Raw genomic sequence first — 13,513 nt, 5'->3', positions numbered from 1 at the left:
GTAAATTGTAAAAAATTATAAAAAGAAATTAATTGTAAAAAATTCAATTGTAGAAAAAAAAAATACTGACACAGTCCACTGTCACACGACATTAAACAAAGTATCAGGGAATCACATTGTCCCTGTTTCACTTGGTAATCTGGCCAGTAACACACCTCTCCTGTATTAGGCCGCGTACACACGATAGGATCGCCAGAGGAAAACGGTCTGAAGGACCGTTTTCATCAGTCCAAACCGATTGTGTATAGGCCCCATAGGTTATTTAACCTTCGGTCAAAAAAATTAGAACTTGCTTTAAAATTGAACCGATGGACACCTAACCAATAGGTCAAAACCGATCGTTAGTATGGAAAACCATCTGTTAAAAATCCACGCATGCTCAGAATCAAGTCGACGCATGCTTGGAAGCATTGAACTTAATTTTTTTCAGCACGTCGTTGTGTTTTACGTCACCGCGTTCTGACACGATCATTTTTTTAACTGATGGTGTGTACGCATGATGGACCATCAGTCAGCTTCATCGGTTAACTGTATTAGCAGATTTAAATGTACTAATAAATTAAAGCCAAACTCCAACTCTACACTATATAAGCAGTTACAGCAAACATTTTTTTTCCCCCTTTGGGGTAAAGGTTTTTACATGAATAAATACTGTAAAAGCTGATCCTTGCCATTGTTAAATGGTTTGTCTCATCCTTGTAAACTGATACCTTCTGCTGGAGAGCTTGAGCTTTTGAAAAACAACATACTTGCTAGTTGGATCACTAGATGAAAATAGAAAAATGAAATCCAGGAATAAAATTAAAAATGAATGCAGCCATCACATCAAAGAACTGGTAATCTGCACTATAATACATGTTCGCTTTTGGGTTAAGAACTTCTTTATTTTGCGATCATATAAAACGCTGCTTTGAGATTTTGTAAACAATTACTGTTGCAGTTTTATGCGATGTTGATCCTTGAGAGGTCTGCACTTCGCTGTACTTTTCTTAGAAACTTGTTTTTTCCTGTGTGATTTAAAAAAAAAAATTCTGGAGTTTTCCTGCTTACCGCTAACAGCACCCGACGGCGCAGCGTGAACGTTTCAGGCCCAATTTTAGCAAGAATTCTCAAACTATGCAAAGCAAACTCACATTTCAATTCCTGTTCAGATCATTTCTTCGGCTCCATGCGCTGAATCTATTTAATGAGCAGAAGTGTTTTTTTTTTTTTTTTTCGTCCTTCTTAAACTCTCTCTAACCTGCCATTTAGGATGAAAGCTTTTTTATTTGATCAAATTTTCATAGACCTTTTAATCCAGTCCGGTCGAGAGACTTTAAAAGGAAACCCTATTTTAGCCCGTTCCGCTATTAACCGCCAAATTACTGACAACGCTAACAGCAAAATAATGACATTTGCTCAGCAAATATCATTTTTCAAAGGCACTTGATTAGGGAGAGAGAGAGGCGCGGGAGTCGGGTCAGTTCTGCCTGTAGGAAGACTTAAGTGCCTCTCGAGAGGAGGGTTGGGAATGATAATTGCCGGTCGCCCGCCTGAACGCGGGACGAGGATGGAGGCAGGAGCGTTAAGTGAAAAAGATAACAGGATTAGACCTCGTTGAGAGCTTCTAAAGTGAGAAGACTGCGCCGGGCTCTTCACAGTTGAATTTCAGGCTTATTATTGATTCTTCAAGCGCCAAAAAAAGAAAAGGGAAAAAAAAAAGAAATCCCCTCGCAGCAAATTAATTCTCGGGGGAGCAAAAATATTGTGAAGGATTGATCACGGCTTCTCTGGAATTCGCGGCTTTTTGGTAATGAATACCAGCGAAAGCCGCTGGTATGATGAGGGTGAGCAGCAACGTTAAGGGGGTGTGTTGGAATGCAGATTTTTAGAGCAGCTTTGGGGAGTTTTGGTTGCTTTTCTGATTTTTCGTCCTAATAGAAGAGTCTCAAAAATAATTTTGCCGCGGTCTTGGGTTGCATATTCAGGATTTCACGTCTGCCAGTGACACTTTGTACAAAAACTACACTGTATGGACCATTGTTTTGTGGACACCTGACCATCACATCTATACAAGCTTGTTGGGTGATCCCATTCCAAAACCATGGCCAGTAACATGGGCGTCCACAGAAATTTTTTCAGGGAGGGGCGCTTCGGCAGCAGCGATACACAGTCGCATTTAACCCTTTCTTCAAACGCTAGCAGGGGTTAAAAGCGCTAGTGCAGCTAAAACGATGCTTTTTAGCGCCGCTTTACCGATAATACGGCCAGCTGGCAGTGTAAAATAGCTCTTGAGATAATTCAGCGCAAGTGAATTATGCCCATATAAATATAGCCTAGAGAATGTACAGACCCCCCTTCAGCACAGATGGACCCCCCTTCAGCACAGACCCCTCCATTCAGCACAGATGGACCCCCCTTCAGCACAGACCCCCCCCCCATTCTGCACAAACCCCTCCATTCAGCACAAATGGACCCCCATGGACGATGGACGGGAAACACATTAACCTTCTGATTTATTATTCGTTCGGCAGAAAATTTCCAAACTTGTCCTTCGTTTTTTCGGCTCAAAAACGTCCCATTAACTGTTCGAAAAATGAAAGAACTGTCTGAACAACCGAATTTCGGCCGAATTTTCATAAAGTATATGGCCAGCATTAGAAGCTGATTGGCTACCATGCACAGCTGCACCATATTTAGTTTTCTCCAGTTTAGGAAATCAACTCCATAGTGTTGACAGTATACACAAAATATTGCTTGAAAGAGGTGCCCAAATGTCACTTCAAATCCAGGCTGTCAACATGTTTGACTATAGATATCGCTTCTTCAGGACAAATTGGGTTGTATATTGCACTAAATACAATAAACAATATATGTTAGATAATATTCCTAATACAAGCAATATTCAAAATAAAATGTCAACTAAATGCAGCAGTACAATTTTGAGACAGGGGCAGAGTGTTGTCACCCTATAACATGATTTGCACCATGTTACATGTCGCATCCTAAATATGTAACATGGTCCAAAAGGTGAAGTCTTTAAAGAGTTGTCCATGAACAGGTACTACTTTTCTGATGAGAACGTTACAATTGAGTATTTTCCTTGTCAGAGAAAGGCAGACACCTGTCTGTGTGAAGACTGTAGTAGTCGGCTCGTTCCGTTTCGCTTTAACGCGTTTTCTTTTCCGACCACAGAACGCCTGAATATTATTCTGCGGTCACAATTCATTTTGCAGTGCACAGCTCCAATCTCCTCTCTATTTATCAGCCGCGTCAGTGAAATAAAGCTGCAGGAAAATAATTCAACTATCTCCGTGCCGTGATTAATGGGCGCCATTGCCTGTAAACGCTCGCCGGGAATTTAATACATGAGCGCCGTTAACAGTAGGATCATCTGTTGTAGATTAGACATCCCGTGTTATAGTAATGAATAGTCCTGATTTTATGACAATTATGTATCGCTCGTGTCAGTTGGATCATAATCGACTGCGCCTTTCCATATAATTATCATTATGGTAAAGAGCAGCGGGGGGCGTAACCCATAGTAACCCCACATATGTTTCTTATTGGACAGATGATTACAAGTGCAGCCTGTCCGTGTACTGTATCATCAAATAAGGGTGTGTAATGTGAAGCTCCAGCTAAAGTACAAATACTAAACTGACAAAAGTTTGTAACTTCTGTGAATCGCTAGAGGGTGACACCATGCTTCAGGTGCTGCAGTTATGCAGTTTCCTGTGTTTTCTGCTGTTTCCCGCCTGCTGATTGGACTATGAAGATGTATGACTACCCGGTGCTCTGCTCTCTCCTACTAAGAGCTTCTTCAGCCTATGCATTACAGCAGTGGCGGCTGGTGCTCCAAATTTTTGGGGGGCCCATCATACACAGCTACTGTGCCCATAAATTGCAGCCACTGTGCCCATCATACACAGCTACTGTGCCCATCAATTGCAGCCACTGTGCCATGCCATCAATTGTCGCCACCGTGCCATCAATTGTCGCCACTGTGCCATCAATTGTCGCCACTGTGCCATCAATTGTCGCCACTGTGCCATGCCATCAAACGCAGCCACTGTGCCAATCAACTGTCACCACTGTGCCATGCCATTACACGCAGCCACTGTGCCCATCAATTGTCACCACTGTGCCCATCAATTGTCACCACTGTGCCCATCAATTGTCACCACTGTGCCCATCAATTGTCACCACTGTGCCCATCAATTGTTGTCACCACTGTGCCATGCCAAATGCAGCCACTGTGCCATGCCATCAAGCTTTACCACTGTGCCCATCAATATTTGTCACCATTGTGCCCATCAATATTTGTCACCATTGTGCCCATCAATTGTTGTCATCACTGTGCCCATCAACTGTACTCGCCCCGTTGGCTCTGATAGGCACTTCCGTACAGCCAACCAGCTGCCGTTATTCAGATGGCCGGACATCTGAATAGAACAGCGGCAGCGGCGATAATAACATAGATTCGTGCAATGCATGAATCTATGTTATTAGACTCAGTGGCGGTGAGAGCCAGAGGGGGCGGCGCTCCAGCGCCCTCTATGGACGAACCGCCACTGCATTACAGATATGTAAAATGCACTACCACAGGACACTGCATCCCCAACACACACATTTAGTAGCTGTCAATGGATCCATATTACATTTCACTGCAAGCCAAATGCTACACATTGCAGTGAAGCTGAATTTAAATCTACTTAACGTTTGCCTTCCCTGGTCCCCGCTCCCTCTCAACATGCTAATAACATTTTTGAATAAATCTTTTCCATTTCTATTACATCCCTTATTTTAAACCCAGTGATGTGCTCACTGGGTCTCTGTACTTCTTTTCTGTGCAATTCAGGCAGATCATAACTGGTGGGCGGGGCTGGCAGGGGATGGAACATAGATATCTAAAAAAACATCTTAGAGCAGCCTGCCCCAGCAAGTAGTAGGATGTTCCTTGGGACAAGTTATGTAAATATAAAAATGCCTTAAAGTGGTACTAAACCCACAACAGTAAAATCAGTCTGTATATGCAGCAGAGCATGCTTGTTATACCCACTGTGGAAGGGGTTAATCCTCTGTGTAAAAAGGCAGTTTGAGCCTGTCTTCTCTGATCCTTCTCTTCTTTTACTGTCCCCAATCCATCTCCTGATACTACAGAGCCTTTGGAGTCACTCTGCACATGCTCAGTTTGGTGTGTATTTTTGGTGTGTATTGCTAGAGTGCATGTGGTCATCGCAGGGCCAATCAGCACTGTCCAGGCAGAGGGTCTGGGTCTACGTTTGCAGAGTGGTCCTGTGCTGTCCGTCCTGAGGGAGGAAGCCACTCGATGAACCTGTCTTGGAGAGCACCGAGCATGAGGCTGGTATCTCAGGAGAGGCCTTGACTTCATGGAAGGATGCACGATTACTGAGAGGCTGAGTGATGGTCACCTGTCAGTTCTGAGTTCACAAGAATTTATTCAAGAGAGATCCGGGTGCTTAATCCTGTACTTAATCCTGTGCTCAGAAGGATTCTGGAGCGAATACATCTCCACCTTTGGGAAGGTCTGTGACAGAGGCTTTGCTAAAGTTCCCGTGTGACACCCTGGCTGCTGGGCTAGTGAGAGAGGCCTATCCGAGTGCACAATACCTGCTCTGGCTAGAGTGGCGACGAAAGCTACGTTGTTGGAAGCAGGATTGTTTCGGAACAAAAGTTCTACACCTGAACCTACTACCTATTACCCTTCCACCTCTTCAACTATTACTTTTATTCTCTTACCACGTTGGGTAAATAAAGCAAAGAAAAAAAAGCCTAAAGTGTGGACATTGAAGTTTTCTCAACTCTCATCGTATACCCTAGGACGGCGAGGAAATAGATGTAACATGCTGCCCAAAACAAACCAGCAGCTCCTTCGGGGGTAGTGCTACACCATGATGAATGGAAATGGGCCAGCTAGGGTCAGCTGAGAAGGAAAGGGCTAGTTAGGGGTCTCAAACTGGTGGCCCTCCAGCTGTTGCGAAACTACAAGTCCCATGAGGCATTGCAAGGCTGACCGTTACAAGCATGACTTCCTCAGGCAGAGGCATTATGGGACTTGTAGTTCTACAACAGCTGGAGGGCCGCCAGTTTGAGACCCCTGGATGATGCTCCAGCCAGGAAATGAGGAGGGCTCTGTCTTATATGTCATATATAGTGGTGTCCGGTTAGATCAGCCATTCTCAACCAGGGTTCCGTGGAATCCTAGGGTTCCTCCTGAGGTGGCTAGGGGTTCTTTGAGCTGTGGCTGATTTACCTCCTGTTTGATGGTGCCTACATACTTCTGAGCCAATGCCACTTGTAGGAGCCAATGATCTTTATAGATCTCTGTAAGAGGACCATTCTTACCACCACTTACCCCCAATGAATGGGTTTTTATCAGGGGTTCCCCGAGACCTGAAAATTATTTTAAGGGTTCCTCTGGCATAAAAAGGTTGAGAAAGGCTGGGTTAGATAATTGATATTTAGGTATTAGTATGATGACTATAAATTATGTTCCGCAGCAACACCCCAGGCTCTCCAGAGAGTGCATTTATTTGACTTCCAATACAGAACAAAGTCCAAATTCCACAGATGATACAAATCCAACAGGGTAAATAATTCAGAATCCCATCTTTTCCTAGACCTGTGCCTTCATATTCAGAGAATATTCTGAGTGACAAGACTGACTGAATGCCAGCTTGAATGTCTCAAATACTGGTCTCACACTGGAGGGAGGGGTCCTTCCAGGTCAACCAAATGTTTCCCATGAATGAATACCCCCTCAAGTCTAATTGCCATCAATAAAAACTTCCTTACGTATGTAAACAATGTACCCTTTGCGGTTAACGGGCCATACCTCACACACCTAGGTAGTCTTGGATAAGATTAACACATCAAAGGGTCTTCAGCTGTCCCTTTGATATGTCAGAATTCAGCTGGCTTCTACAGTTCAACTAAATTTCTGGCCAATATGATAATGTAATACAATATCCTACATAAATCGGCCAACACATTACAACATGTCTGACTTGTTGCAGCTTCTAATGCACATTGTGAGAAGTTGACAGTGTGCAGTAAAGTCAAAGTAAGGCCCCTTTCACACTACTGCGACGTCTAAGGCCTTATACAGATGACCGGACTGTTCGCTGAAATCGGTCCGCCGGATGCGAGGGATGGCGGCCGCTCGGACATGTACGGTGGGTCTGTACAGACGACCGAACATGTCCGACTGACAGGCTTCCAGCGGACATGTTTCTTAGCATGCTAAGAAACATTTGTTCGCCGCAAAACGGTCGCCTGGACAAATGTCCGCTGGAAACCTGTCCGCTCGGCCGTACAGACGACCGAACATGTCTGCTGAAACTGGTCCGCGGACCATTTTCAGCAGACATGTTCGGTCGTCTGTACGACGTCAAAGTTGCACGATTATGCGGCTGCGATTTTGCCACGATTTCGGGGAGACTTGAGGTCTATGAACCTGAACTTGCATCAAAGTTTAACCAGTGTAGTGCAGGGACTACTTTGAAGTTGGACGGACTTGAAGTCGTACTTATATAAATAGTTGTCATTGGAAATCATGGGGAACGACTTGTCATGCGACTTTGCACTCCCAAGTCATAGGACAAGTCGTACAAGTGTGAAAGGGGCCTAAGCAGATTCAGTAGAGGAGCCGGTACAGCTGTGCAAGACTGGAGTTCAGATTTAACAAAATGAATTGGCAGCCTTCCAATGGTCAGATCATAAAACACGCTTTAAAAGAATGGCCGGGCAGACGCAGGATGCTGCAACTTTAAAAAGACCAAAAAAGACATTGCTGGTCTCTAACGCTCTCTAATAGCTCTGCACAACAACTGCTTGTGCTCGGCAAACAGCACTCAGTAATGGCACAAATGACCCGAGTGCGGCTATTATCGGATGGCTCCGAAATGTAAAATTGCTGCGGAATGTGATTACTCTGCTATTAGCACATTGAACTGCTCGGCTCTCATCTGCATTATGGGTATCCTGTAAATTGCTCCGTCACCTGCTCCGCCTCCTCCAGGTTATTCCGGGGCTCAGAGAACCCGCGCCGTAAATTTCATCAAAGAGGCCCCCACCAGCGTCACTCAGAAGTGAGAAGGAAATTGTACCTGAAAATACCGATGATAATTGTGCTGTACGCAGCGATTCCACAGCGTGTCAATGAGTCTCCAGCAGCAATATTTGTATTACCCTCCTGATCCTACTTCTCTACCCTTTTACACACAGTACAAGCCCTGACGAAGGGGGCATGGCTCAGACTCCTGAAATGTGTTGGCTACCGCTACAGATCTTGGCCCGGATTCACAAAGCACTTACGCCGACGTATCTCGAGATACGCCGCGTAAGTGTAAGTATACACTGTTGTATCTATGCGCCGTGCCCATAAACTGAGATACGCTTGAAAGTAGGCTTCATCCGACTGACGTAACTTTCCTACGCCGGCGTATCGTGGGCGCTCCCATTGATTTCCTATTCAAATATGGAAATGAGGGAGATACGCCGATTCACGAACGTACTTGCACCCGGCGCATAATATACACGGTTTGCGTAAGTCGTACGTCCGGCGTAAAGTTATTCCCCATATATGAGGCGCAACACAGCCGTCGTATTTTACGCTGTTCACGTAGTACGTGAATAAGGCTGGGCATAGGTTACGTTCACGTCGTAGGCAGTGATCCGTCGTATCTTAGGGAGTAGTTCCGACGCGATTCTGAGCATGCACACTGGGATCCGTCCACGGGGCGGCGCATGCGCCGTTCGTTTTAAGTACTTGTATGGCACTCGGCCCATCATTTGCATGGGGTCACGCCTCATTAGCATGGCTCACGCCCACTTCCACCTACGACGGCTTACGCCGAGGGAACCCAGCGCAGTTTGGGAGGCAAGTGCTTTGTGAATTCGGTGCTTGCCTCTCTGCGCGACGTCGGCGTAGCGTATGTTAGATACGCTACGCCGGCATAAATATGCGCCAATGTATGTGAATCCGGGCCCTTGTGTGTATGTTGTAATGGAAATAAGCAATCTTTGGACTCTAACCTCTTGGCGTGGCACTACTACTCTTTTATCTTCCACCCCCCACCCCCGAAAGGTTTCTATTGATGTATCTGGGGGAAATGTACCCCTCTATATGTCATGGTGACCCCTTTCAAAAACATAAGCAGAAACTGCACAGGCTCCAGGATTTACATGACTGTGTCATCTCTAAGCCAGAAACTCAGTCCAGGAAGTAGATGGTGATGTCCTGATCCAGGAAGGGTCTGTGTTGTATCAAATACCTTCCACTTCTTTATAATAGACTTCACTGTGCTTCTAGGCATTCATAACGTTTTTAAATTTCATTAGTATTTATCTCCTGACTGGTGCCTGTCTACAACCCATAGTTGATTGTTTGCTTCAGTTGCACTTCCAGGGATGTGCTCCAGGAAAGCTCCTTTTATGCCGAGTTAATCAAAATGACCACAGCTGATCACAGTCGAAAGTCAAATGGCTTTGCGTGCCACTAAGAAGGTGATTGAGTCTACAAGTTATTTTTAGGAGGGCGGTGATCCTTTTTCCCACTTGGTGATTCTGTTTTTGAATTTTTTATATTTTTTTCTGACATATTGGTGCTCTATCTTTCACTTGGATGTTATAAGTTGCACTAGTTCCTATGCCCACTTTATAATATGTCTTTGTCTGTATATCTAGTTAGCCTATAACAGACCTGTCCACACACCCATTCCCCCCCCGGACATGTTGCGTACAGAATAAGGCTCCATGCACACTGAAGCTGATAAACTGTAGTTTATTGGCGTTTTGGCTTTTTTTTTGTTTTAAAGCCCATAAACTGCACTCTGTTAGCCTATGTGTCCATGCACACATGGACATTTTTTAATGTTAATGAGCAGTGGAGTTTATGGGATTTTTTCTGAATGCCAGAAATTTGCGTTCAAAGTGCCGGTTTTCGGCTGGAAAATACTAAAAACCGCAAAACGCAGAAAAACGCAAATAAACGCTCAAAAATGCTGCTCGCCAGCGTTTTTTGGCGTTTTTTTTATCCATTGAAAAAAAAAAAAGCTACACTGAAAAACGCTATTGCAAAAACGCTAAAAAACTTTGAAAGGCTCCCTGCAAAGTTACTGGCATTTTTTATAGCTTTTTTTAGCTTCCAGTGTGCATGGAGCCTTAGGCTGTATTTTTTTTGTGTCCGTTTTCTCTTTGGCTTCTGTTGTTCTTGGGGAGGACTAGGTAGGAAGATATAGCCAGATTACAAAAGAGTTAAGCCGGCGTATCAGTAGATACGCAGTCGTAACTCTGAATCTGCGCCGTCGTATATTTAAGTGTATTCTCAAATAGAGATGCACTTAAATCTAGCTAACATACGACGGCCTGCGCCGTCGTATCCTAGCTTTCTATTTAGGCCGGCCGCTAGGGGCGTGAACGCTGATTTACGCCTAGAATGCGTAAATCAGCGAGATACGCCTATTCACGAACGTACGCTTGCCCGTCGCAGTAAAGATACGCCGTTTACGTAAGGCGTTTTCAGGCGTAAAGTTAGTCCACCAAAAAGCTGGCCCAGCCAATGTTAAGTATGGACGTCGGACCCGCTTCGATTTTTAAAATTTTTACGTCGTTTGCGTAAGTCGTCCGTGAATAGGGCTAGGTGTAATTTACGTTCACGTCGAAACCAATAAGTCTTTGCAGCGTAATTTGGAGAATGTGCGCTGGGATATGTCCACGGATGGCGCATGCGCCGTTCGTAAAAAACGTCAATCACGTCGGGTCACGATTCATTAGCATAAAACATGCCCAACTCTTCACAATTTGAATTAGGCTTAGGCCGGCACATTTATGCTACGCTGCCGTAACTTAGGACGCAAGTGCTTTGTGATTACAGCACTTGCCTCTCTAACTTACGGCGGCGTAGCATATATGCGATACGCTACGCCTGCCTAACGTTAGGCTCTCCTACCTGAATCTAGCTAATAGTGTGCATAATTTTTAGGCCAGTTAACTTCTATAGTCAGGGAGGAACAGTGAAGTACAATCACTGTACAGCACTCCTAAGTAGGAAGCAGAGATTACCTATGTAATGAGTAAAGATGTCTGCCCCATAAACATATACAGGTGTAATCGCACATTATAAAATGAAGAACAATGTTTATGAACATGAGCAGATACTCATAAGATCGCTTCCACTTAGCTTATCTCCTCCATATGTAAATCTGATGACAGATCCTGTGATTGGTTGGCGTTCTGTTACTGGTGAACGGCATTCTCGATCCGGACCTGGCTGTGCGCTGATGTTCCCTGCACTCCACTCTCTTGGATCTCCAAACAATGCTTCATCCGCTTGTTTAACCCGTTACGGGGAGGCGCCTTTAATGAGAGTACAATTAGTGATGGCTTATTTCCCTCTTGTCGTGAATTAGACACTTTACACATACATTATCCATTATTAGAGACACGTAATTAGAAGACGTTTAATTAGCAGCTAGTTCTGCCTATAATTAAATTATAGAAACCAAGCTATTAAAATGGAGCAGTCCTGGAGCTGCTGTGGAAAAGGCCATACATTGGGGGCACTGCTGTGTTATAGGCTCATCATGGAGTGTAAGCTCCTATGGTGCAAAAACTGATGTGATCGGGTCAGTGTTTTCCGTACAGCACTATGGAATATGTCAGAGCTATATAAAAGTATAAAAATAATAGTGCGTGACTGTGGCGGGACATTAGAGTGCAAGCTCCTCTAGTGCAGAGACTGATGTGACTGGCTCAGTAATCTATGTACAGCACTACAGAATATAGAATGTCAGAGCTACATAAAAGCTACATACATGTATAATAATAATAGTGTGTGATTGGGGGGGGGGGGGGGCATTATAGAGTGTAAGCTCCTGTGGTGCAGAGACTAATGTGACTGGTTCTGTGATCACTGTACAGCACTGCAGAATATGTCAGAGCTATTTAAATGTATAATAATAAGATAGCCAGATTCAGGTAGAGATACGACGACGTATCAGTAGATACACCGTCGTAACTCCGAATCTGCGCCGTCGTATATTTAAGCGCATTCTCAAATTGAGATACGATTAAATGTTGCTAAGATACGACCGCCGGCACCTGTCGTATCTTAGCTGTCGATTTACGCTTTAGGAGCGTGTACGCTGATTTACGCCTAGAATACGTAAATCAGCGAGATACGCCTATTCACGAACGTATGCTTGCCCGTCGCAGTAAAGATACGCAGTTTACGTAAGGTGTTTTTAGGTGTAAAGATAAACCACCAAAAAGATGGCGCAGCCAATGTTAAGTATGGGTGTCGGAACCGCGTCAAATTTTTCACGTTTTATGTCGTTTGCGTAAGTCGTCTGTGAATGAGTCTTTGCGCCGTAATTTGGAGCATGCGCACTGGGTTACGTCCACGGACAGCGCATGCGCCGTTCGTTCAAAACGTCATTTACGTGGGGTCATGCTTAATTTACATAAAACACACCCACCTCTTCCACATTTGAATTAGGCGGGCTTACGCCGGCACATTTACACTACGCCGCCGTAACTTAGGACGCAAGTTGTTTGTGAATACTGTACTTGCCTCTCTAACTTACGGCGGCGTAGCGTATATGAGATACGCTACGCCTGCCTAAAGTTAGGCACTTCTACCTGAATCTGGCTAATAGTGTGTAACTGGTGGTTGTGGGGGGGGGGGGGGGCAATGCATTAAAGTGCAAGCTCTTCTAGTGCAGAGAATGATGTTAATCAGCTCAATGTTCTCTGTACAACACTGCAGTATATATCAGAGATATATAATGTAAATGTACTATGATAAAAAAGTGTGGAACATTAGACTGTAAGCTCCTTTGGTGCAGAGTGAGGCAACTAGTTAAAACGCTTTAGGTATATTCAGTTGTTGATTTTTAAACTAGAAATCTTTTGTTGTAATCTTAACCTGTTGCTGCCCACTCAAAACATATGTGGCGGCAAAAGGGCGGACTTTACCGCCTACACGCCACACATGGGTGGTCGATGTTTATGTGCTGACAATGTGCTCCCAGCCTAGAGACTGAGCTGTAAAAGACCGCTCTCAGTCCCAACTCCTGACCGTCTCCATATCATGTAAGCATTGTGACAGCCAATCACAGTGGTCACTTAATCAATGACCCTTCCTCCCCCCCCCCCCCCCCAGGATTTTTTGGAGCTTTTATAGGGACGCCGGGGTGGGCAGGAAGGGGTTAAAGGAAACATTATGGTTTGTTTTCTTCAGTTTACATTGAAAATGCTCTCTGTTTTGTTGTGTTACTTTGTTTCAGGTGTTCATTTTAATTTTAAGTTTTTATATTTATTAATATAATATATAGTTTTTCTAATATCCTTTTTAATCTTTCTCTGCAGCAACTCATGCGAGAGCGTCAGCAGATGGCGAGTCGTCCCTTTGCCTCGGTGGATGTGACGCTCGAAGTCGGAGCGGAGCAGGCGGAATGTTTGCGAGCACCGGTGGAGGTAGGAACTGTCAGATCCGTCTGGCTTTATT

The 13,513-nt window shown here is 44.5% G+C and overlaps 1 protein-coding gene across 1 annotated transcript in view; it reads left to right on the top strand.

Annotated features, from left to right (window-relative positions):
• ATRNL1 (attractin like 1) overlaps nucleotides 1-13,513 on the top strand; it is an 859,416-nt gene that overhangs the window by 657,644 nt on the left and 188,259 nt on the right. Inside the window, exon 27 of the mRNA XM_040361535.1 lies at nucleotides 13,375-13,482. Coding sequence (XP_040217469.1) covers nucleotides 13,375-13,482 — 108 coding nt within the window. The remainder of the gene's footprint in view (nucleotides 1-13,374; nucleotides 13,483-13,513) is intronic.

Source organism: Rana temporaria, chromosome 8 (genome assembly GCF_905171775.1).
Source record: "Rana temporaria chromosome 8, aRanTem1.1, whole genome shotgun sequence".
Classification (NCBI taxonomy): Eukaryota; Metazoa; Chordata; class Amphibia; order Anura; family Ranidae; genus Rana; species Rana temporaria.
This window is presented reverse-complemented; position numbering and strand designations above follow the sequence as displayed.